At 43.0% G+C, this 26,401-nt stretch overlaps 1 protein-coding gene across 4 annotated transcripts in view; it reads left to right on the top strand.

Moving 5' to 3' along the window:
* Nucleotides 1–26,401, top strand: part of tox (thymocyte selection-associated high mobility group box) — a 60,031-nt gene that overhangs the window by 5,228 nt on the left and 28,402 nt on the right. For 3 of the 4 annotated variants that reach the window (XM_076976757.1, XM_076976756.1, XM_076976759.1), the window contains exons 2-3: nt 21,095–21,160; nt 23,948–24,058. In XM_076976757.1, the coding sequence (XP_076832872.1) occupies nt 21,095–21,160; nt 23,948–24,058 (177 nt within the window). Of the gene's footprint in view, nt 1–2,436; nt 2,500–21,094; nt 21,161–23,947; nt 24,059–26,401 lie in introns of those variants that run through there. The other variant, XM_076976758.1, reaches the window with a different exon arrangement.

Genomic DNA, 26,401 nt, shown 5'->3' with positions numbered 1-26,401 from the left:
CGGCTAATGACAAGCTTGGTAGCCACTCGTGGAGGGGCAGCTCTCGTGAAAGCACACGTCCACGGCCAAACCTTCCACTGTGCTGTATGAAACTTGTCCTTCTGCTGAAGGATATCTGTGAGTTTTTCCTGAGTCAATAGCTTATGTCAACATCACACAGGCAGGCCACACATGGGTGGAATTGTCGTAAACGTGAGATGTTTGTTCTGGTTGTGATCTTTGTCCATGTTTTGCCCAGGGTCAAGCAACGCGTATAGAATTGATGAATGTTCTTGGTAATCAGGGTAACATAATACTTTTTAGTACATTTCCGTTAAGCTCCGCTTTAATAAACCCCAATGGAAACCGTAAGTTCATATACAGATAGATTGAAATACTTTTTGAGGTCATGGTGGTTGAGACGCTTTGAAGCTGTTTACGTGAGCATGTAGTTGAAGGAATGCGATGCAGAAATGTACATTAAAACACCCCGCCATGTGGGTCACAGGTGCTGTGTATCATATGTTCCATTAGTCCAGTGGAGTACCTTTCACATGACTGGATCTTATTGTGTTTCCAAAGAGAAAACAGTCATTCTCGGTATCTCTATGACACAGCCCTGTAAAACACATCTTAGTAAGCATAGTGTTTAATCCAAACTGACAGGTAGGCTGTGTTAGTTTATATAATTAAGAGCTATTTCTGACCTTGCTTATTACAAATGCTTTTTGTCAGAACAACCTGAATTTTAATTACTCGGTCAAGTGACGCATTTTTTACATTATCTGAAACACGTGAGCGGTATTAAGTGTGCGATATTGTGCCTAGAAAGATTTGAAAACTTAGCACCTATGCGGTAATTCGAGGCAAACATAGTCAGGTCATCTTACTTGCCCAAAAGAGATCCTTATATTTTGGGGGCCCAGTCTAATTGCTGCAGAATTCGGCCTTGTAGGTAACAAAAGCCATTACTGTTTTGAGCCCCTGTTCAGCGGCAGGCACGCACGGTTCACTGGCTACTGTCAAAAAGGATTTGCTCCTGACGGACAGCGCCAGCGGAATGTGAATGGAGTTCTTAATTACGTATCATGTGTTCGTATGGGCGCGTGGGGGGAGTGTGCGCATGGCAACGCCTCCAGCTCGTTAGAACCCTACAGGTCGCCACCGATACGGCACGGCAACTCAAAAATGCACAATTCCGTACACAAACATACATGTCGCTCCGCAGTGGCATTTTCATGGAAGGTTGTTTCACACACGTCAACGTTCTCTTCGTTTTATGTTTGGTGCCATGCGTCCGTACGGAATTTATGCCTTTCGTTGCACGTACAATTTCACAGAAATGAATAGGAAATGTAGCTATTCTGCATAACCTATTACGTGAACGTCAAACAGACACAGTTCACAGCTGAGGATGAGTCTGTGTGTGCGTGCCCTAAGGTTATAGAAAAGACAATACTCAAGTCTTGGATTACATGATTGCATGTAGACTATGTAGACAGATGCAGAAGCAGGATATGTGTAAAGGGATCAGATTTATGTTCAGTAACTGAAGGGTTGGTGGGGTTAGCAGACAGAAACAGCTGTTCAGTGGCGTTGAGGTGTGTACCCACATTTATAGCATGCGATATGTACATGGTAAAACAAATATCTAAAGTAGCTGCTGTCGTTTCCAGGAGGAACATGCCACCTAGCTTCACAAACGCACTTACGCCAGAGCCACTAATGGGTTGGTCTGATTTATGAGTTTGTGAAGGACTTATTGTTAAGCTTGTTTACTAGTGTGGTTTCAGAGCTACCATGTGATGAATTGATGGGCGTTAGTGTACAGTCCTACTATCTCATAGACTCTACCTCCGCATGTCATACACAATAATTGGTATTAAAAAACTAATTTGCTCTCTTTCGCTGTCTCTTAGTAAACCCTGACTGAGGAAAAGTTATAACCTCATCCTACATCCAACCAACCTACTTTTGAAAATTTCTACAAAGCACTTTCCCTGCTACCTCAACACACTGTGGTGTATAGATGTTAGAAAGCAGAAATTACATTTTCCTCTGCTCTCCACCAGGAATCTTCTAAATGACCTCTTATAAACAGGAAAAAGTGACAGTTTAGAAATCCATGTTTTATAAATGACATTAAATGGCAGATGAGATCTAGGTCATACATGCAGTATTAAGTATTATTACTTCGAATACTTATTAAGTATTCTGTGGTGCAACTGGAAATTGTGAAGACACTTCTCCGCATTTTCCCCTGCAGTACCAGATCTAGTGAGAACCCCTGGCACTCCCTCTTTTATCATTAGGGACTGCAATTTCAGCTGTTAATTGCAGTTATCAGTAATTAGTGCATTTCGGCACACCTGTGTGAACACCTGTGGTTTATATAAAATGTTGGGTCATGGTGTCACGTGAGCTGTATTGTCACGTGAGCTATGGAGCCAAGTGGGCCTTGAGCTTGGTGAGTGCTCACGCAGCACAAACATTTCCATGATTCATCTAACCTCTTATTTGGTGAGTCATACGTGAACACGCTTATATGTGTCAAGCAGAGACAGCTGTAATTGTGGCCTTTAGCTAGTAGCTAATTGCAGCTCCAGAAACTGTGATTTTGACTCGTATGTATTAATTGGGAAGCTTCATTTGACCACAAAGAATTTCAGTTAAACTGTTCTGAGACGTTGTACCTAAATGACTAGAACAAGGCAAAAGACATGAGGATTGACAGTGGAGTGAGATGATCCCCCTAGCAGGGGAGTCTACAGAAGTGCTGTAATACATGAAAACGTAGATGCTCAAATGGGAGAGGCTCAGTAAACAGGATTGAAGAGGCAATCTCAGCCAATCAGCAGAGTCGAGCCATGGAGAGCTTTGGTACTTTGAGATACCATGGGCAGTCATTAGCACCGGAGGCAGAAGGATTTTTGCCTTTAAGAGTGTGCAGGCTGCTTTAACTGCACTCCAATTGTGATCTAACATGGCCATAAACACGTTACTAGCGTAAGGCAGAATTAGCAGTGGTTTGTATGCTGGAGTCTTTATGTTTACATCATTCACAACGCTGATGGTTTGTCCCAGCTGGATCTGTGGTTCTGTGCAATTTGAATGAATCTATCTTAATGCAAAGGCTGTGTTTGCTACAGTGTTAGATTATTCCTTCAATATAATTAGCTTTCCATCTCTGCTTCTACATTAAACAGAGTAGTGTGGCAGAGAAAATGCCAGAAGATCAACTCATTAAGTAGCTGAACATAATGATCATAAAATCTGGACATGTGTTCGTTCTGTTTTGGCTGGAGGAATGGGTTTTCGTCCGCCCTGCTATGCACATGGAGGAAACTCTGGCACAAATCTCTGATTTCGATTCAGCCGAGGCTTCTCTTGTTTGGGCCTGCTTTGCCCAATGACAGTCCACATATGAATGGTTGATTAGGCTCCCAGTTTGAGAAAACATCCCAACAGATGGCTGTGGGAAACGCCATCCAGAATAGCTTAATTGTTTGGTTTAATCTCGCTATGAAACATATTGCAATCATTTTCACATAAAGACATGTTTTTTTCCCTCAGAATTCACGCAATGAAAGTTGTGGTGCATGTCCAGACTTTCCAGACTGGTGGGAAAATCTCACTACCAGTCTTAGGTGCCCTTTGTCTGACTTCTGTCTTCTTCAAAGCAGGCCTCACTGTGGCAGTGTGTCTGCTCTCCTTGTGTGCTGTGCTGAAACACACATCTCTGTGTATTTAACGGTATTTATTTATTCACTCCCCACCATTGTTCTATCTGCTATGTTGGTCTTTTTGTGCTTTCCCTCTTTGTGCATGTTTGTTTATGAGCACAGAAGTCTGCTCTGTTTGGGTGTGTGTGTGTGTGTGTGTGTGTGTGTGTGTGTGTGTGTGTGTGTGTGTGTGTGTGTGTGATTTAGACCTCTAACAATGGTGCAAGCTTCTCCATTGTGTGCTACTGCAGCATGGAAGTGTCTTGCACCACTGGTTGTCAGGGTAGCCACACACAGCACCTTTGTTCTCGAGTATGTCCTGGCCTTTGTTTGTCCATCTGTAGGTGCACCAGTAGTCTGATGTGAGTCCTCTGACTCCGCCCATCCTTTGGTGTTCAGCCGGCACCTGTCGGGCTCCTGACTCGCGGTCCCTGTGCTGGGGAAGGTGGTGCCGTGTGGGCCCAGCCCCCCGTGTGGGCCCAGCCCCGGCCGTGTGGCGAGCATCGAGTTTCACACGCAGTCAACCAGGTGGCTTCCGCATCTCTCCGCTGGCGAACACGATCGTCAGAACGGACTTCGCTCTAGAGAGCTTGTGATTAGCGGTAATCAACACCTCCGTGTGTGTACTGTGCTCTTGCATGGTCAGGATCTGGTGAGCACTGGTGGCACGGGTGCTCAGGGCCTTTAGCCTAAATCTGTTTTCTAGTATAAAGATTTGCGTTGCATGGATTGTTGTATGGCGAGGCAGTTTGCTTTACGTGTGGATGTGGGGAGGAGAACTGAGGGACAGAACGTTTCAACAAGGCTCCCTTTATTTTTGTGTATTTTGTGTCTTCACTGTGGTCTTTGAACAGCTGTGTTTGAGCTTAGAATTGACCCAAAATAGCAAAACCTTAAAAGTGTAATTGCACGCTTGACTCACTGAGAAATTTCTCCTACTCCTCACTCATGGTCTGGTGAAGCGCTTTGAAGCAAGTTATGCTATGTATGGGGCTGAGGCTGATAGATGTGTTTGGGCGTTTACCCTGGTTAGGGAGAGATAGATGTAGTATATTTTAAAATGATCAGACAACACCTTAAATCATAAATTTTAAATACCTTAAAACATGTTGTCATACAGGAACTGTTAGAAATAAACACAGCATTGGGCACAACTGAGCAGTCTAGCCCAGCTTGACGAGTGCCAGACTAGTGTGTTGGGAAGAGACGGCAATGCAAACACACTAAAATGTTTGCAGAAGATGTTTGATGTCAAAGGGGCACATTTCAACAGGAAACCAGAACAAAGTCACTGAATTGTGTTTCATTTTACTCATACATTTACTGCACTTTCCTTCTACAACATCAAACCTGAACCAAAAGCACTCCAAGCTTGTTTGTTTCATTTAAAGAGTGTCTGAAAACTTTGTGGTCTTTCCCGGTGTGAGATAAAGTTGGACCTGAAACTGCTATTTTCAACCGACCTCAGATAATTCAGGTACTTTCGAGTAAAATGCTGTGATTTTAATTCCAAGTTTTATTTTTAAACTAACTATGTCTTTAAATAGAAAAGGGGCTTTATGTTCCAATGAGGTTCAGGGTCCCGGTTGACTGTGTGGAAAAAAGAAGATATATCAGAATCGGCATTAAAGTTTCCAGCATATCTGTGATGTAGTGCAAATGAGTCTGTCATCACAAACATTACGCTGGATTTATAAGTTCATGAATTGGAGATGCTAGGGGCTCTTAAGCCTCCAGCATCGAACTCTGCCCATGTAAATGCAAATGAGGGCTACACAGGTGTTTTATGTGCTCTTTTACAAGCTGTGAATGGTTGCTTTCTCCAGTTCCATAACCTGATACATTTGTTTCATTGCAGTCCAGGCTAACCCCAGATGTATAGTCCTGTCTGGCACTGAAGGGCTAATTGTGAGTGAGTAGTCCCTTGTTTGACAGCAGTAGCTACACTGCAGTACTCCACAAACAAGGCACTGAGGAGGGAAAGAGGCGTTTAAAACACAAATTCACACAGACACACACACAGAAATATATTACTCCAGGTTAGATGAGGACCAGCTGCACAATTGTAATTAAACATGGGCAAAGAAAACTACACAAACAAATGAACCTTGCAGTCATGGGTCTTGGCATACATACATGCACACACACACACACACACACACACACACACACACACACAGAGAGAAGGATGGTGTCAGAGCCTCTTAACAGGTGGCTGAAATGTGAAATTGCTTGCTGGTGAAGACAAATGAAGCACCTTGTAAACATGTCAGGCAGAAAGTTAATACTTCTCCCCCATCCAGCCGAGATCAGGCAGCTGCATTCACGCTCTGACACCAAGAGTCTCTCTGTGAACACGCTGGAAATTGAAAGAGCTCGTACACCCAGAGTACTTAAAGAAACTGAAATATTGATATAATTACATGCCAGTGCGGAGAGCTTCTTAATGTAGAAACTGTGGATGCAAACGCAGATGTGTCGTCCCCCCCCCCCCCCAAGCCTCAGGTTTTATTGTTGATTCACTCAGAATTAATTACAAAAGAGATTGGGAGAGTGTAAACAAAGAGAACCATTGCTACAAGCCAGATGGAGATGTTCACATGCGTTTGATGGTGATCTCTGTTGTGGTTATGGGGAAGCAGTGGTGGTGAGGATCGGTTCTTGGACACGTGATCGCTTCACGTTACGTTTGTTTTTCCAGTCTTTTGTAAGTACATAAAATTTTATTTCACCAAAGTATACAGTTTAAGTGAAGAGGTTGAGTTCATTTGGGCATAAATAATATTTAGCCAGAGATATTCTCAATGCTGGCTAATACGTTAGCTATTTGAATACTTCAGTTTGTTTAGCAGATCATTTGCAACCATGGCAACACAGTTTCCAAAGAACAAGATAAGGTAAAAAGGCCTATTGTAGCACCGTGTGGTGACAAACAGTGTTGGGTTCCTATTAATCAGTGACATAAAAAACAGTGTATTGACGGCAGATAAATTCAGAGAACCACTGTAGGAATAAAACGTGATGTGTGCAGGAGCAGAGGGCTGAACCGGGCACCAGCCGTGCGACCATAATCCATGCTTCAATTCCCCTGCAAAATACTGACCATTAGATGTTAGTCCTGCATTCTTATGAAGGCTGTATGTTTCCAATTAGCCCCAGGCTGTGGTGTAGTCAACACTTCACCACGCTCCTTTAAATCAGCCCGTACACGTCTTAATGTGTGACTAGCCAAGGCGGTGAGTGGCCTGGGGAGAGATGTCTCGTGGCAGTGACCAAGCTTTTATTTGTTTGCTTTCCTTTTTGTTGAGGCATCTCATTGGCCAGGTGGCATTAATGTATGCGTATGGTTTCCCAGTGAGTTAATGTACAGGAAGCTGTTGTGGTCATGCACTTAGACAGGAGAGCTTGTGGCCAGACATCACTGATGCTTATTACCCACCTACCCCACCCCCACCTACCCCACCCCCACCCAGCCATGTGGCAGTTGGAGAGGAAGTGCACCGCACCATGGCAACAGACAAGATGCGCTCAACTGAATGACAGAACCACTTGTCCTCTTTTTCTATACAATAGAAACACCCGATAGTCACTGTCACCATTGTTCTTATGTGGGAAAACAATAAAAATGACTGAAGAGAGTTTGTGTGTCTAAACTATTTATATTTAGAATATTTTATATATTTAGTATTTAGTATATATATATATATATATATATATATATATATATATATATATATATATATATATATATATATATATATATATTAATACACGAACCTGCATTTGCTCATTCCAACAGGTCAAAGCAGAATCAGCATTTCACCTAGTACTGCTTCACAGCCTCTTCAGAACTCAACAGTACTGCTTGCCAGAAGAAATAAACACACTTTGTTTGCTTGGACGTTTGTCACCCAAGTAATAGCCTACTGTAACTCATTAAAGAGATATAGGAGAGCTGCTATCTTCTGATTTTCCTAACACTGGCTCAAAATAAGCATTGCAGTTTAAATCCAGAAAACCAGCGTGAGAGGATGGTTTGGATTTATTACTCTAAGTTGCCAGAGCTTATAAAGAGTGGGTTGAATCCACATAGCCTTCACACGGAGAGGCGTTTTCTTGATAACGGTTCCGCCGGTTCAAGTGTGGCGGTAGTGGTGTTCAGTACTAGAGAGTAGTGTGCCTCATAACACAGTGGGCATGTAGCAGGGCCAGCATGTGAATCTCGCCAGCTCCTGCTGTGAGCTTTTGTCCGAATGAAGAAGCCCTGTTCAAGAGAGTCGGGCTTTCTGCCTCCCCTCCTCCAGAAACTTGTTTTGTTTTTGGTTGAAGGAACAGGGCCAGCTCTGAAGCAGGCCCCTTCTAATTTGCGATCATTCCTCCAGACACACCCAGCATCGCCCTCTGTCAATAACGTGTCGGGTTAAATGATGAACTAATAGCTTGATTTTCCAGGATATTCCACTTAATTATCTGGTGTGTTTTTTCAAATTAGCCACAAAATGAACATGATTCACTTTGTTGTTTTTCACATTTCCACCAGATGGCAAGAGCTCTGTTATTGATTAGTAACTGTAAGTTGGACTAAATGCAAATGACAGACTTCATTAAGTTTTCCTTCAGAGGCTTACGCAGTTAAACGGGCTTGTTTTAATGTGCCACGTTACCTCCTCTATGTCACTAGGGCTCTTTCTAATTTAGAGCTTGGCCAATCCGTATTTGTAAGAGGACGTTCATGGCATCCCACTGTTAAACAGAGTAAACCCAACGTCTGAATTAATTGTGTTGAAGGTTAAATTCTGCTCTCTGTACTGGGAGTCAGCAGTTTCTTCTCCTTCACAATAGCAGCAACAGCAGCTCTTTGGGTTCCAGACTGTGGAGCAGGTCACAGCGTCTGCCGCTGCTTCTCCATACAAACACAGAGACAAGGACAGAGAGATGGTCGCCGTTCCAGCACATCACACCTGTTGGCGTGGCTCTGAGATCTAATGGTGTTGCAGTAAGTGCGGTTTTGTGTAGTCAGCCTCTCGGCAGTGAGGGAGGAAAGAAACCAAGGGGAATGTTTTGGTTGTTTCTTTGTTTCTTGCTGGAGAGAGAGCCTCAGTTGAAAGTGCTAAGACTTGTCAGGGGCCCGTGTCTGTCAGAAACACTACCCAACATAAATACCACTGAACTCCAGTGAGGGGCTTGTGACTACATGCCAGGGCTGGAACACAACAACACACCTGCTGTGAATGTATGTGGTTGGTATGGTAAACTCAATAACACTGAGATAACATACATTGTTACAGTGTTTAAGGGTGATTAATACTCACAGGAGGGGTTAATAGATGGGAACTACCATCTATACTACAGTATGTGCATGATGCAGGCTTGCAGTATACAGTATACAGTATACTACACATCTCCCATTTACTATATAAAGCCTTGTTTCGACTTTGATATTTGATATGTGTTTTTTGATAATTACTGTGTTAGGATAGGATAAGTGCCTACAGTATGTTATTTACGTACAGTATGTATGTATGTTCCGACTTACACCGAAAATCGGTTTATGACGTGATGTAAGAATGGATCAACGTTGTAAGTCGAGGACCCCCTGTACAGTAGAATCCCGGACGTCAACGGTAACTGACGCGGTCGAGTTCCAAATCGAATTTTCTATTGTGTGTCCATCTGTAGGTGCACCAGTAGTCGGATGTGAGATTCTATTGTTCTGTTTTCCTCTTCTGCTTTTCTTCTCTCTTTCTTGGGACCGATGTTTTTTTGTCTAAAACAGTACAAAAACAACAAAAATACAGGGAAAGCTTGAAGCACAGCCTCAAAATGTTCTACTGTATATATAATTGCCTTCAGAACTGCCTTAATCATTCATGGCAGATTCAACAAGGTACTGGAACCATTCATCAGAGAGTCTGGTCCATATTGACATGATAGCATCACACAGTTGCTGCAGATTTGTCGGCTGCACATCCATGATGTGAATCTCCCGTTCCAACACATCCCAAAGATGCTCTATTGGATTGAGATCTGGTGACTGTGGAGGCCATTTGAGTACAGTGAACTCATTGTTGTGTTCAAGAAACCAGTCTGAGATGATTTTTGCTTTATGACATGGTGTTTTATCGTGCTGGAAGTAGCCATCAGAAGATGGTACACTGTGGTCATAAAGGGATGGACATGGTCAGCAACAATACAGGTTGGCTGTGGCGTTGACACGATGCTCAATTGGTACTAATGGGCCAAAAGTGTGCCAGGAAAATATCCCCCACACCATTGCACCACCACCACCAGCCTAAACCGTTGATACAAGGCAGGATGAATCCATGTTGTTGACGCCAAATTCTGACTCTACCATCCGAATGTCGCAGCAAAAATCGAGACTCATTAGACCAGGCAACGTTTTTCAAATCTTCAATTGTCCAATTTTGGTGAACCTGTATGAATTGTAGCCTCAGTTTCCTGTTCTTAGCTGGCAGGAGTAGCACCCGGTGTGTCTTCTGCTGCTGTAGCCCATCCGCCTCAAGGTTCAATGTGTTGTGCGTTGAGAGATGCTCTTCTGTATGCCTTGGTTGTAACGACTGGTTATTTGAGTTACTGTTGTAGTTCTATCAGCTCAAACCAGTCTGGCCAGTCTCCTCTGAGCTCTGGCATCAACAAGGCATTTGCACCCACAGAACTGCCAGTCACTGAAAAGTTTCTCTTTTTCGTACCATTCTCGGTAAGATGGTAGAGATGGTTGTGCGTGAAAATCCCAGTTTCTGAAATACTCTGACCAGGCCGTCTAGCACCAACAACCATGCCACGTTCAAAGTCACTTAAATCACCTTTCTTCCCCGTTCTGATGCTCGGTTTGAACTGCAGCAGATGAGTTGCTGCCACGTGATTGGCTGATTCGACATTTGCGTCAATGAGCAGTTAGACAGGTGTACCTAATAAAGTGGCCGGTCAGTGCCCGCACACTTGTGTGTGTGTTTGTGTGTGTGTGTATAATATATATAACAGAACTGATCCTTAAAGTCATTGGATAAATCTGTGTGTAGTGGTATTCAATGGCAGGCAGGTCTTTTAAGCTGTGCAGATGTCATCCGTACTCCTTTTCAAAGTAATGCAGACCACTTTAAAAAGTGCCAAATGTGACCTAATGCACTATATAATTTTGAAGCCTTATTCCTGTGTTTTTTGCCATGTAATGGCTGTAATTCAGCTATGGAGAGTCTGATAATAAGTTTATATGTCTTACTCTACCCTGATTAAAGAGCTCAGTGTGTCATTAATGTAGATACAAGTCACAGAGCACCACAGACACCATTACAGCGACTGGAAAGTAGTGTGTGCGCACACTTGCACACTTGCACACGCACACACAACTTGTTGAGTTAAAAATAACCTGACCTACCTTTCAGCTGCAAACATCCTCAAGTGAGCTGATATGCTTAAATACACTCCCAGATGAGTTAAATACTGCTGACCTCACATAGCTGCATCAATATCGGCACCATTTATCAAAGCGCAGAAATTAATCCCCACTCAAGACAAACAAGTAGTACAAATGTTGTCTTTTGGGCTACAGTGCTGCATGAAAACACAAAATAGCCTTATCAAACCAAATTTTCCTCTCAGCCAGTCGTAAAATAAAGTAATTAATTGTCTGTGTCACTATATATTGGTCTCCAATGAAATATGTCTTAATTTACAGGAGTTCAGTAGGATGCCTGGAGCAGTGAATTATGATACACTGTAATTTTGTCTCACTCTGAAAGGAGATTTAACAAGCTGGTGGCTGCCTGCTACAAACTCAATCATTCTTACGTCTTCTGCCTTCCTGTTCCAGTTGTGTTTCTGAGGGGTCTCAGTGTTCAAGCACAACTAAGTACCTGGTAAAAGGGATAAAAGGAACATTAAAGGTAGCTAATGGTTTAAAAGCTAATTCACAGCCCCTGTTTAATTGTGCCAGCACGTTATAGCATGCGTGATTACCACAAGCACGTGGGCCCTGATACCAGTGCCAGTAGTGCATGGGCTTCATAGCACTGAGAGGTCCAGCAATCAGCACAACGTGCATGAAAGTTCCCCCACTCTACCAGAGGAGGCGCCAGAGCGCAGGGGGCTAGCATTCATTAATCATTAAACCAATCAACGCAAATGTTTCCCAGATGCTTGGTGGTAATTTAAGTGGTTGGTGTTCCTGTCACCGGGATGAAATTGGAGAGCATCATGTTATCCTTGAAACACAAATCACCATTCAAATACAAGCCCCCATGTTCCAGTGTGCTGTGGAGAGCCCTTGTCAGGTTGCTCTCAGGTGTTTGAGGTTTTTCCTCCATTGGGCTGGTAGCGTGAAACTAGTAATGGTGGATTTTCCATTAGTAAATCAGTTGGGATAAAACTTTAATGGTGAAATAGTGTTTTGAAGTAAATTGGTGGGAAGCCCTACGTGCTATTGGAAACATCCTGCATAGGACTTCTGTTATATGAGAAACTGCACTGGTTTGATAAAAGCTAGCTGATTTATTCCTTATCCCCATCTCAAGCTGGAATGTCAGAGTGCCACTGTAGGTAGCCCTGAAAGTTACACATTCTGGCAGTAATAAATTACAGAGGTGGAACAAGGATGAAGATGCTTTCAGCTCCTGCCTCTCAGAAAATTGCCATTTTGAGGCTGAGACAAAATAGAAGAAAAAACTGAAAGAAAAAAAAAAACTAAAATCACTTTGTGCTGTAATGCAGTACAGACAAAGGTTCTTCATCAGGAAGATGATTTGAAGTCAAAGATGACTGCCACTCTTGATATAGAAAGCCTGTGAGCAAAGGGAGAAACACTCTCTTCTCTTTCTCTCTCTCTCTTCCTCTCCCTCTTGCTCTCTTTCTCTTCTCTCCATGGCGACCCTGACCCACTTTTGTGGCTGCTTATTATTCAGGCTAGGGTTTATCCATGGAAAGAATGTGTGTAATTTGGTTTGACAACAAACCACCGCAGGTTCCTCTCAGAGACGGGCTTGCTGTCGTGCTATCGACAGTGCCTTCCATTCACCCCTTTATTTATTTATTTTTTGTAAAAGAAATCCTGAAAACATAATGTAGTCATATCTGGGGAATAAGCTATAATTTTCTTCACAGGATCCATATGAATGTGTGTCTTTCATAGGACACTATTGCTTTTAGTAACTGTGTTTGACCTTTAAGATTTCAGCTGAAATGAAACTGGGTGAAAACCCTCCTATTTGGTTTTGTCAAATACATGCACACATTCTTCTCTCTTTAACTTGGTTGCAGGATTTTTATTTTTGCGATATGCTCCTCTCCATGCTTTGTAAATGTTGAGATGTTCTGAAAGTAGATTTTCCCCAGGGATTTCAGCGATGGTCAAGGAATGGTAAAGATGGCGTGTTAGATGTTGACGACATTTGCCAGCAGATCAGGGCTGAAACGAAGAGCTTGGCTGGCATGAGTACAAGACTGCATTTGCATCTGAAAAGGAGGCATGGAAATATTCTTTATTGGCTGAAATAGTGATGCTGTATCTCAACGTCTGTCCGTGCCGACGTGCCAAGTTCAAGAGGAGGTCGCGGAGGCCACGTGGCCAGTCGCGGAGGCCACGTGGCCAGTCTTGGCTGCCGTGTCATGTGGATATGGTTTCAAGTGATCTACTATAAAGCTGCAGACATTTAGATGGCAAGAGCCCGCTGGGCGATCTTTCGCTGAGTCCAGCATCTATAACGGGACTGTAATGTGTGTTTGCGTTATTTGTCATCCCTTGCGGGTTTACGCGGTGGCGGCCAGGTCGAGGCACGAGGTCGCGGCACAGTGCACCTCGTGGAATTATGGACTTATGTGCTTATGCTCTCGGTTTCGGCTCGTTGTCAAGCAATGTCCAGCACGACAGTTACAGTAACCAAGTGACAAAATAAGATTGACTGTGTACATTCCTGTTCGAACCGCACCCATCTCTGTTTTAATCTTGAAGACCTTTCACATTAAAACAAAATGTGCCTTAGAGAACACAGGCATAATGTGGTTGTTATGCTTGTGTTTGAAGCATATTTTTTGATTCAAGTTTATTTTCTTACTGACTGCTAACATATTGCTAGGGAAAAAAAAGAGATTCCGAGATCCAAAGATAATTTGCTATTTGGTTTCCATCTATCCTCATATTTTCTCATTGCATACGTTGCTGCCTAAGGGTTCATTTTTGGTGCATGCACATTTGCTCATATTGCAATTTATCCCAAATAAGATTTGATTTATGTGTTGCCATCGGTGTTTTACCAGATCTGAGCGTTTTTGATGTTCAGACAGCTGGAGCTAAAACACCAGCCTCAGTGTTTTACGTTTATGAAGCTCCTTTTTTTGAAGGCATTATAACCATTTCTGCCAGTTAAAGAGGTTTTTATAATATATATTTTTGGGGACCCATATAGTCCAGCAGCACAAAGTTGGACATAAAAGGCTAAGAAAATGAGCGGAGGGTAGTGGTGAGTGTGTGAACCGCAGGGTGTGGAGAGAATACAGACTCACACTTTGATTTTCCCAGACCCCGACCTTCCATAAGAAACTGATGAGGAATGAAATTGGTTCCAGTCTCCTGAAAAGAAAAAAGAGCTCTGATTCACATCTGGATATCTGCAAGAGGAAAATCACACACCTAGACACACACACACACACACACACACACACACACACACACACACACACACACACACACACACACACACACACACACACACACAGTGAAAAAGAAAAAAAAACAATGTCCTGGTTGGTGTTCCAAAAGAAACAGGGAAGGGGAAAAAAATATTCCTCCCTTCAAGAAAATGTGTACTTGTCATTCAGTGGAGCACAGACTACCCCACTAACAATTAGAAAACATTTTTACTGAACAATGTCACTGATTTTACTGCCTGAACCCTTTTCAATGTGAAAGCATCACCAAAAAGACCATGCCATCCACATCTGCGTCACACCAAATGAGTAGCACACCATGGCAGTAAAGTCAGAGGACAGGTATAGTGCTGGAAATGGGATTCATTCTATTTGATTACAGTATGTATCAGCGAGCAAGAGATGTGTCACTTCCAGACACATCACCCTGTGTCAGAGAAGCAAATGCATAAAGCCAATTTGACAAAGAGGTCAATATACGGCAGCCAATAAAAAAGGAATCTACAAGATCTGTCAGGACCCATAAACATCAGAATAATGGCCCCACTGTTCAACAAACACATTCAATTGGCTCCTCTCTCTTTTCTGCTCCTCTCTCTTTTCTGATTTGTTTTGCTGCATCATTTTTAGATGTATGTATTTTTTCTTCTTTTTTTCTATTCACAAAGTAATTGAAGTCAAAGATGATACATGAGGCCGGTGAAAGGTAGTCCATGGCAGTGCTGAAACGCTAGTCGTTTCCTTACGAAAACCAATCACTGGTGATGATGCTGGACACATTGATTGCATGCAAGTTGCATGATTATGTTCAGCATGAGGCATTCTGGCATCCCCATATCCTGTTACCTCTCTTCCTGAATGGCAGCCATCTTGATTGGGCTCAACTAAATCAAAAGACAGTGCTGAACTAACTCTTGTGTCCTTCTTTTTCTACAGTAGATGTATGGTAAAAGCTTTATTGTATCAACAGTGCACGATTGCCGATATGTAGGACCACATTACTTATAAAAAGTGAGTTAAATAAGAGTGGCAGGTAACAAGTTTTTTTTGTGCTCCCATTATGTTAGTCTGCCTTGTTCAAAACAATCCAAACCAGTATATTTGGTGTATGTGTAATATCTCTCTCCCTGTTCTTACCTCTTCTGGTTTCACTCTTCACACTGGACCAGTATGATATGAATAATGTAAAGAATTGGATCTTATTACCACCCTCGGATATAGAATGCTGATTACTGTATACCATTTACATGAAATTATCTCTTATGAAAGGTAAGGAATTATTTCTCTCAGTGGTCGATATTGTGTTAATGTTTGATGAGACAAATTGGGTTTCAGTTGCATGAAATAGCCTTGAATGTGAAATTTAAGGCATTTGTGATACAATTTAACACCTCAACAATGGCACTTACTGTAATGTGATGATTTTAGTCTCTTTAGCTGTCGGATTGACTTTGTGATCTCTTTTCATACATTGTGAAAAGCAAACAACGTTTTACTAGTTTAAAGCTACGGCTTGCATGTTTTTACAGTGAAATTGTACGTAAACTAAATGGTGTTGCACTGTGCAGATAGGTCTGCTGTGGGGGAAAAAACTGCCACACACTGCATGACAAAGGTACATTTTCAACAATGCATTGACGGTGGCTTTAATCTTAATTGTATATGTTAAAGGCTTTAAAAATTATCTTTAACCAGGTTGTCCCAATCCAGTACCTAATAGACTTCCATTTTCTAGCATAGCTTCTGAAAGTAAAACAGGCGTTGAACGCGTTTTACATGTGATGTTCATAGAATGTATCACAATGAAGGGGAAATGTAAATGTCCTTTGGATGGATCGACACCCAGTCTGGAATGTTCTAGCTCCCTCCACTCCTGATTAGTGGAGTCACTTATACAGCAGCTCTACATATTCCACGGATTCTGATGAGAGACGCTGAGTGGCCACTGGTGTGCAAGCTTGGCGCGGTGTTCTGGTTCCTCCACCTCCTCAATAGCTAGCACTCTTATATAATGAAGTATGCACACTGTGTGTGTGTGTGTGTGTGTGTGTGTGTGTGTGTGTGTGTGTGTGTGTGTGTGTGTGTGTGTGTGTGTGTGTGTGTGTGTGTGTGTGTGTGTGTGTGTGTGAGAGAGAGAGAGAGAGAGAGAGAGAAAGAGAGAGTGAGTTGCCAGGGGGATATACATAGGATTAGCAAGTTTTTTCTATTTGTAGATGTTTTCAAAACCTGATGGCTTCCAGAGTGCTGTCAGTAATGTAGAGATAACATCAACCTTATAACCCACTACTCACACCTGGACCATGGAGAATCAGGCTCTGACCAGGGACCACAGCTTATAACTGCAAATACGACGAGGCCTGCACCAGATCCCTGCACCACTGTTGGCTGAGGATACTGGCAGCTGCTTTCAGTGTACTAAATCGCTGACACAATCATTCTTCGCAATAACATTAACATTAACAAGTGAGTGTTTTTAAGCCACCCCAGTCATTCTCACCTCTTCATTCAGAACCGAGGGAGTCGTTTAAAGATGAACAGCTTAATTACACCTCTAATAAGTGTTGCCAGAGACTTTCGGGGTAGCTTTCCGAGAGAAGACTAGCGTGTCGTTTGCCTCCTCCCTCGGAGGAACTCTACCTATTAATCATAATGAGGAATTTGTTAGCATGTGGTCGTGTCAGTTCAGATCAATTTCTTTTACATGGCTTCCTGTGAAGCAGCCAGATGCCCGGCCATTGTGCAGCGGGGATCGATTTACAGTCAGAGCCATTAGCCCTGTTTTGTTTTTTGTTGTTTTTGTTATTTGATAGCTAATTTGCATCGCCATGGCAGCTGCTGAGCAGCTCTTCTACCTGGTTACGCGGATACCTTTCTGTCTCCCTCTACATCAGTTTTGTTTAAGGGTGTCTGCTCGGATGCAACAGGCCCGTGGTGTGTACAAGGTTTGCATTTGACACGACCAGCACAAGTAATCCCGTCTCACAAATTGTTTATTATCTACCAAAACCTGCTCTAGGCGCTGTTTAGTCTGTTGCTGTAATCTCTCAAGCACCGAGACAACATCAACGGGGACACAAAATGGATTCCAGCTAGCCGGGCTGGAAAATACTCCTTTGCACAGATCAGAGGCGCCCCGTCGTAACTGTCCCGCACAGTGCGCGGAGGTTTGCTCAGAACGGCTGAGGCTGGATGGACGTGGTGTTAGCGTCGCCGTTCTTCTCCCACACCCGGGGCTACCTCACACCTCATTGGCACATTCATATGCAAATCGCCTTGATGGACACAGGCTAACAGCCGAGCAGATTCCTCGCTTAGACAGGGAGAGTGGTGGAGTACGTGATTCAGACCCAAGCAAAATAAAGAAAATTAGTACGAAGGTGATTCTTGTGGTTGATTGTAGCTCGGGGGCCTTTAAATCATGGCAAATAATTTCCCTGTTAAAAGAACTGATGCAGAGAAGCTAGAAACAAACTTTTAAACTCAAGTTTAGACTGATTTGTTTTTCCTCAACACTCGATAACTCAAAGGAATGCATTTATTCAATACTTTTAAACTATCTCTGTAGAATGTATGTGACTTGGTCGGGGTAAAACATAGTTTTACACACCTATTTACAACCTTTTGATTTTGGTGGGGATTTTTGAATAATTAGTGCTCGGCTCTATACACCGGATATATATTGCCTGCCATTGTGAGTCTGAGGCCACCAAGATGGCTGACATCATCTAACAAGTGCTTGAAGAGAAGATTATATCTGGAGTCAGAGCATTCATTAGTGACTAGGCAGGACAGTATCTCCACACAAGCTCCAACCAAAGAACTTCATTACTCTTTGCCCTGGCTACGTTTGTTAGTGCATGTTTTTTTAACTTTTGGGATTACCACAACATAAAAGAATATGTTCTTAGAAATTAGCTAGTGATTCATGAGTATCCATAATCAGGTGAATTAATTAAAACGCATACTGACATGAAATTTTTTTTTTTGGTTAGTAAAATAACGAACAATATTAGCAAGCTAAGTTAGCTAACTAAATAACCAAACATTGTAACCATAGTATTTCATATTCAATCATCCAATATAAGTTATACTTGTATGTACAGTCCATGACCGATTTCCATACAGGCAGGAAAAGAACTGCCCTGAGTGAGATTAAGCTTGGTCATAGCTACTCGTTACTTGCTAGAAGTTAACATCTAGAAGTTAACATTACTTTAATCTCAACAACAAAAAGTTAACCAAAATAAAGCATTTAGGCAACCAACCATGTATGTTTGAGCCTATATTGGAGGATAACACATGCTGTTTCTTTGAAGGAAAATATAGTGTACCTAAATTAAAGTAAGCTAACCTAACGTTACTAGTTGCTTAGAACTTGTTAGTAGCTAATGATGTATGTGGGATGAGGTGACAAAGTTTGAGGTTCACACAGTCCATATTCCATGTACCAAACACTCTTTATTCAACAATACCAAGGTAAATCCAATTTTCCATTCTATGGCACCTTTAAATATGCCGTTGGCACATCTGCTTGACACTGAACCTGATGGCGTTTCAGAAGGTTCTGTATTGCACGATTTAAGAACAGGCTGACCTCAGATCAACCTGATCACATTAATCACAATCAATAAGCTAGCATGAAATTAACTGTCATCTCTGCGCAAAAACTAATCAGAGTGGTCCATCAAAGCACACGCATTAAAGGTCACGATGTGATAGGCTTTCATTAGAATTATTACTGTTCCATTTCCATAGAATTAGCTAGAGCGGCGCTAATGCAGTAAGATGTCCTGCTTGAATGGGCAGAAATGCAAACATTTAGGCACTGGCAGTCTTCATCTATGTGTCACTGAGTTTCCATCCTCTCTCTCCCTCCTTCCCTTCCCCCTTTGTCATCTCTTTATTATTCTCTATCTCTTCTCTCCTGTCTCTAAGTATGTCCAGCTGTCTGTCTGTTTCTCTCTCTCTCTCTCTCTCTCTCTCTCTCTCTCTCTCTCTCTCTCTCTCTCACTCTCACTCTGTCTCACAGTCATCAAATATCCATGAGGGCTTTTGTACCCGTTTGGATTCGGAACAGAACTCAGCCGTAAGCGGCTCCATGCAGTGAGACAGGCCTGTAATGGGGGTATGGTAATACCTCACTCTCCCTCAGCTGAAAACACCACTGATTTCTGCTTGTGCTATTAATCAAACTTCTTTCATCGCTTTTAAATCAGCGTTCCTGTGGATGCTAAAGAGAAGGGCTGGTGATTTGGCATCTGGCAAGCTTTTGTCATGAGCCTGTCAGCAGAATTTGCTTTGTAGTCAGTGTATGTCTGCGTGCGTGTCCGTGGGCGTGCGTACGTGTCTGTGTGTGTGTGTATTATTGAAGGGACTAGAATAGGGTTCTTTCCCAGGTGCGTAGCACAGCTGGGTTTTAGTCTCATGTCCAGCAACATGGAGCTCTCCTCTGGGACTCTTCTCCCACAAAGCGCACCATAGACACACGGTGACGTTTCACTTCTACGTCTGTCAACCTGTAGTACACAGCAGTGTGCACAACGCTCGGTTTACATATTTTACAGGTTAGTTCACTGTGAGATGCACTTTTGCCACAGCCTGGGCTTATGCAATTAAACTCTGCAATTTAATGCAGGTAATGTAGTGACCTGCCTGTAATGCAGGAGAAGTTGTGAAATCGTATGTCCTCAAAGATATATACATACATACATAAGCATGCATGCGCATGTGTTGGAAGTATGCCAGGTAATTTATGGTGTGGTGGTGTTTGACATTAGACTGGGTGTGTATCACTTGACCTGCTCATCTCCAGGTCTCCAGACCAGGGCTTCTGTCTCTTCTTTACCACTCTGTTCAGATGAAAGGATTTCATTCATGCTCCAAAATAGTCACTTTAATTACTGTTGCGCTAATTGCATCCAATTATTGTCTTCTCCACTTGATAAGAGAGAACTTGTCAAATTGTCCAAAAGCCGAATACACTGTTGTGTGTGTGTGTGTGTGTGTGTGTGTGTGTGGGGGGGGGGGGGGGGGGGGGGGGGGTTACGGAGGAGCTTCTGTGTGTGTGTGTGTGTGTGTGTGGGGGGTGTGTGTGTTTGTGTGTGTGTGTGTGTGTGGGGGGGGGGGGGGTGTTACGGAGGAGCTTCTGTGTGTGTGTGTGTGTGTGTGTGTGTGGGGGGGGGGGTGTTACGGAGGAGCTTCTGTGTATGTGTGTGTGTGGGGGGGGGGGGTGTGTGTGTTTGTGTGTGTGTGTGTGGGGGGGGGGGGTGTTACGGAGGAGCTTCTGTGTGTGTGTGTGTGTGTGTGTGTGTGTGTGTGGGGGGGGTGTTACGGAGGAGCTTCTGTGTGTGTGTGTGTGTGTGTGTGTGGGGTGTGTGTGTGTGTGTGTGTGTGTGTGTGGGGGGGGGGGGGGGGGTGTTACGGAGGAGCTTCTGTGTGTGTGTGTGTGTGTGTGTGTGTGTGTGGGGGGGGTGTGTGTGTGTGTGTGTGTGTGTGGGGGGGTGTGTGTGGGGGGGTGTGTGTGTGTGTGTGTGTGTGTGTGTGTGTGTGTGTGCTGAGATGGGCAACAACATTACCTGATTGTTTTTGTTGTTTGTTTGTTTTTTTCCCATCAAATCTCTTCTGTTCATTTTGGCCAGATTTTCCAATGCTAATTTAACATTTTGAAACTCCCTACCCTACCCCATCTCTTTCCCCCTCTCTCTCTCTCTCTCCTGCTCTCTCTCTCTTTACAGTACGGCAGTGAGAACATGTTCATGGGTATTCCAGAGCCTGGCCAGGACTTTGTGCCAGCAAACCAGGTGGGTTAATTACTGTTCACTCTTTTTGTTTCAAGTCGTAATTAAACAAATTTAAGCAGCCGCATTGCAAATTAGAGCCACTATCAGTCACCACCATAATCAGGAGCTATTATAACATGTAAACAAACTCTTTAAAGCTTTGTCTCAGATAAATGAAATGAAGCTTTAATGCATATTGTCAGAGACTTTCATGGGGGAGGGGTGATGGGGAGGGGTGATGGGGAGGGGTGATGGGGGGAGGGGTGATGGGGGAGGGGTGATGGGGGGAGGGGTGATGGGGGAGGGGTGATGGGGGAGGGGTGATGGGGGGTCTGTGAGAAACACATCCTGTTCACGTTCTGTTATTAAGTTAAGGAAATTCTGAAGTTTGCCTCAGTAAAGGTTGTGGGTGGACACATTTGGTATTGCTGTGCATTTAGTCAGCAGGACTAAAGGCGACATCCTCGTAACCCGGCACACGGATTCTCGCCCTGTTCTTTCTGTGGAAAACAGTGTTTGTGTCTCACTGTAGGAAAGCTGCTGGTAGCTCAGGCTGTTTCGTGGTCAGGGGTGGGGGTGTTGAGCAGGGCAGACTGTCAGGGGGGTATTTACCGTGTTTGTCTAACAAATGAAAACTGTTGTGTTCATTAGCATCCCTTCGGAAGCTAGGCTTGTACGGTAGGAGCAAATGTGGCTGCTGGGATGTTCACACACTGCCTGAACTTGTGTGTGTGTGTGTGTGTGTGTGTGTGTGTGTGTGTGTGTGTGTGTGTGTGTGTGTGTGTGTGTGTGTGTGTGTGTGTGTGTGTGTGTGTGTGTGTGTGTGTGTGTGTGTGTGTGTGTGTTCGGGAGCTCTGCATAGACCTACATACCATTTTCACTGATGTGACAGGATGACACGGACTGCAGGGGTAGTTAGGGTACAAGCATTAATGGCACTGCAATGATGTACAATGAAATATAGTTTTAATGTATAATAAAATAAGTTATAGGAGATGTTTTGTTCTCTATCATATCAGCTGTGGAAGAACATGCTGGTTAAATGTAGATTGAGAAGATCAAAGGCTCTTTAGTTGCTAAATTGTTACTTTCAGAATAATTCATCACTAGCTGCTCCATCAGCCTCTGATCAGATAAAATGTTCTTTATATTCCCGTGTATTGATGATATCATTTGTTGTGGTGCTAAAGGGTCTTTCAGCTCACGCACTACCTAATGTTAGCAGGACAGTGTTCATCTGCCCCATTTACTGAATATGATGCACCTATGACTGCCTGACTTCTAGCAGAAGCTCCGTGTGAGCCACAGAACCTCTGGACTGAGTCTATATTGTGGATCAAAGCTTTTGTCAAATGCAACGATGTGTGGAGAATGTGTATTTCTACATTCTTCACTTTTCCTGTGAAGTAATTTCACTTTCACTTAACTTTAAGTCCCCCTTTCTCTCTCTCTTTCTCTCTTTCTCTCTCATTCTCTCGTATTATTTTTCTATCTCTTTCTCTCATACTCTCTCTCTCTCTTTCACTTGTTTCTCCACTTCTCACTCTGTCTCGCTAACACACTGTGATGTTTTCTAAATTACATTCACTTAAGTGTTAGGAATAATTATTCTACTCAGAGAAATAGGTCTAATAACGAAACCCATTTAAGAACCAGTCCATATGGCAGCCAGTTCTCAATGCTTCTTCTCTTTCCTTTGACATAAGTAACATTTAACAAGTTGCATTCCTCACAAATGTGTGAAGGTGCTATTCACACTTTTCACATGCATGATGAAAATAGTATGTTTAAACCTGATTGCTAACACGTTTAAGATTTGGAAACTTACAGTTATAGGGAGAGTTGGGTTTGGTGTATTTGTGATTTATACAGAACACGGGTCTTGTGAAAGTTACATTTTGTAAATGTTTTTGTAGGCCTCATTTTTACATGCCAGATACCTTCCTCTAATGAGGAACAAAACTGCAGAGAATGTGATGGCGGTCTCACCTGAGGGAGGGTGGAGGGTTTTGGTGCAGTGGATGAAACAGGATTACAGTGCAACAAAGTGTGGTCTGGGTTAAAGAGAGGTGCTGTGGCAGGAGGAAAAATAAATAAAAGATATTAGAGACATGTATTATTCAGCAGGGATTGGGGGAGGCCGGCCGCATGGCCACTGGGGCTTCTGTTGACCTGGCGTCACGCTGAGTCCTTCAGAGGCGGTCCTGATCAAACACACGCCCTGTGCTGTGTTCAAGTGCCACCCCTGCTTAGCGTCTTCCTGCGCTACCGCGCGATTCAGCTCGCGTGTGCTTCTTCGGACCCCTCGGGAGTCGAGGTGAATCTGTTAGGGCAGGGAGAGGTACGAGCTGAGGGACGCTCATTTGGCTAACTGAGGCATTTAGAAGAGTTTGATCATCTGAACGAGGGGAGTTGAACTCTGGAGGGTGGTTGATCCCCATGAGAGTCAGGGGAAGCCTCCGTGTTTGGTAGAACCTGTGTTCTAGATATTGTACTAGGCTGGTCTAGTTTTTGTGTGTAAAGTTAGTTGCCGGTGGATATGCACAGTAATCCACACATATAATGTTGCAGCTAGATGAGATAAATGTTATATAGTGACTCATTGAGAGAGAACTGGGGGAGAGTGTGAAAAACTGCTGCATGTGTGTGTTGGTGTGTATGGGTTGGGTTGTGTGTGTTGGTGTGTCTGGGTTGGGTTGTGATGTGTGTGTTGGTGTGTCTGGGTTGGGTTGTGATGTGTGTGTTGGTGTAACTTGGGTTGGGTTGTGATGTGTGTGTTGACATCTTGGCCTTTGCATCTCCCTGCAGTTCCGCATTCCCGCCAGCCCCAGCCCAACACAGCAGCACAGTCCCAAACACACGGGACTGCAGTGGAGACGAGACAGCCCCACGCAGCCGGACGGCACCCGCCTACCCTGGGTAAAGAGCCCGCACCCATACTCTCAATAACCACACCCGTCCCATCAGAAAGACCCATGTCTTTGGTCACTTCACCAGTACTGTGTGTGTGTGTGTGTGTGTGTGTGTGTGTGTGTGTGTGTGTGTGTGTGTGTGTCAGATTTCTAAAGAGATTTCTTTCCATTAGTCCTGTCTTCGTACTCCAAATTAGTCAACTGTTTCTCTGTCTCTCTACCTTTGTCTGTGGCTGTTTGTGATATTACTTGTGATATTACTCTGTTAAAGGACATTTTAAAAAGACGTAGTAACAGGTGGAAGCATCTTAAAGTATATCCAATATATCTCATTAGGAGATTATTCTAAAAGTATTATTTATCACTAGAGATGCACCGATCCAGCTTTTTTAGTCCCGATACCGATACCGATATAATGGCTTTAAGTATCGGTCAATACCCGATATCAACCGATACCAAATTTTACATTACTTTCTTAAATGAATATGAACACATCAAACTAATATGAATATGATATATCATTTATTATTAAAGCCATGCAACAGCATAAACATTCTGTTCAAATATAAAAATCTTAATTAGTCAAAATTTTGTCAGAAAATACAAACATATACCAGCTGCACCAAGTGCAGATAAACTATTGATAAACTATTAATCCACAGATAAAGTACTGTAAACAGATATTGCACTGTAATATAACACAGAGCAGCATTTGGTTGAGGATATATTGATAACTTAAATATTCCTATAAATACACACCAAACCTCCAAATAGTGTAAACAGGTAATAGTGCAATATAACACAGAGCAGCATTAGATGAGGTAACTTAAATATTCCTAAAAACACAATCAAATCTTCAGGTAGTAGTGCAATATAAGAAGAAGCAGATCCAAAAAATAAAGTAACATGGAGTGAGGATCTATTGGAAACTTAAATATTCATAGCAAACATACTTTCAAATACCGTAAACTATTTAACGCAGTAACATATACCAAATAGTTCTAGCCCCTCACTCAAGCCCTTGGAGCAGGTTCTTGCTCAAGAAAGCAAGCATCTCTACTCTGTCTGCAGTTAATCTATTTCTCTTCTCATCCATGATGTTTGAGACTGTGCTAAATAGTCTCTCGCTTTCAACACTGGTGCATGGGGCACACAAGTATTTTGTGGCAACAGCAGCAAGGGCAGGGAACCTCTGTCTGTTGACTCCCCAGTATTGGTATGGGTCATCTGATGCAGGAACGGTTTTCTCTGAGTAATAGGTCTGCACTTGGACAGCGATGCTAGAAGTGCTTGCTGCACCAGGTTCCTCACACTCCACAAGAATTTGCTCAAACTCTTGCATAAAGCTGCTTTTACTTGAAGGTGCTGCTGCTGCTGCTGGTGGTGCCAGTGTTGTTGCTGCTGCCTCCACATGAGGCACTTTTTCAGGTGGCTCTGCCTCATCTGTTGCATCAGATGTGGTGCTTCTCAGTTCTTCTTCCTCCAACTCTTTGATTAATGCATCTTTAGCTTTCTTTGCAAAATCAGCCCCTGTAAAATATCTGAAACAAAAAACTTAATAGGTTATTATGCATTTGCAATGCAATGCATTTTTATGCATTGTGGCAAAAATAATTAAAACAACTATCATTTTGTTTACTCTGGTAGTTTAGAGTAAGAATGTACCTTTATCTGTGCATTCCTTATATTAATACTAATTTAATTTTTAATTTACATCACATGAACAGTTATCATACCTGTCTTTGTATCGTGGGTCCAGCAAGGTGGCAAGGGCATAGAGGGGCTCATCTTCCACAGCACTGAAGCGGTTGTTCACAGCTTGTAGCAGGGTTGTTTTCATAGTTTTGATCCCAGAGTCACAATCACTTTCTTTACCCAAAATGCGTTTGAGAACAGTGACAGCTGGAATTACATCAGCAGCAGAAGCTGTGGATGAACTCACTTTCCTCGTCAGTTCTTCAGATGGAGCCAGGACAATCATTGCTCTCTCCAGCAAGGCCCACTGAAGGGAAGTCAATGTTGCAGGCAGGTCATGATCTGCAACATGGGCACTCAGAGCTCTCTTTTGCTCCAGAAGGCTTTGCATCATATAGTAAGTGCTGTTCCATCTGGTTTTTATATCTTGCTGAAGACGTTTTGGCTGCATTTGCATTTCAATCTGGATGTCGTGTAGCCGTGAATATGACAACTGAGAATGTTTGAAATGCCCAATAATCTGCCTGCACTTTGTCAGCGCATCATTTAGGCTCCTTTGAGACAGCAAACCCTCGTTGACAATTAGCTGTAATGTGTGCGCAAAGCAGCCCAAGTTGCACACTTTCATACTGCCCATCGCCTTCTTCATGTTTGC

Source organism: Brachyhypopomus gauderio, chromosome 16 (assembly GCF_052324685.1).
Source record: "Brachyhypopomus gauderio isolate BG-103 chromosome 16, BGAUD_0.2, whole genome shotgun sequence".
NCBI classification, from domain to species: domain Eukaryota; kingdom Metazoa; phylum Chordata; class Actinopteri; order Gymnotiformes; family Hypopomidae; genus Brachyhypopomus; species Brachyhypopomus gauderio.
This window is presented reverse-complemented; position numbering and strand designations above follow the sequence as displayed.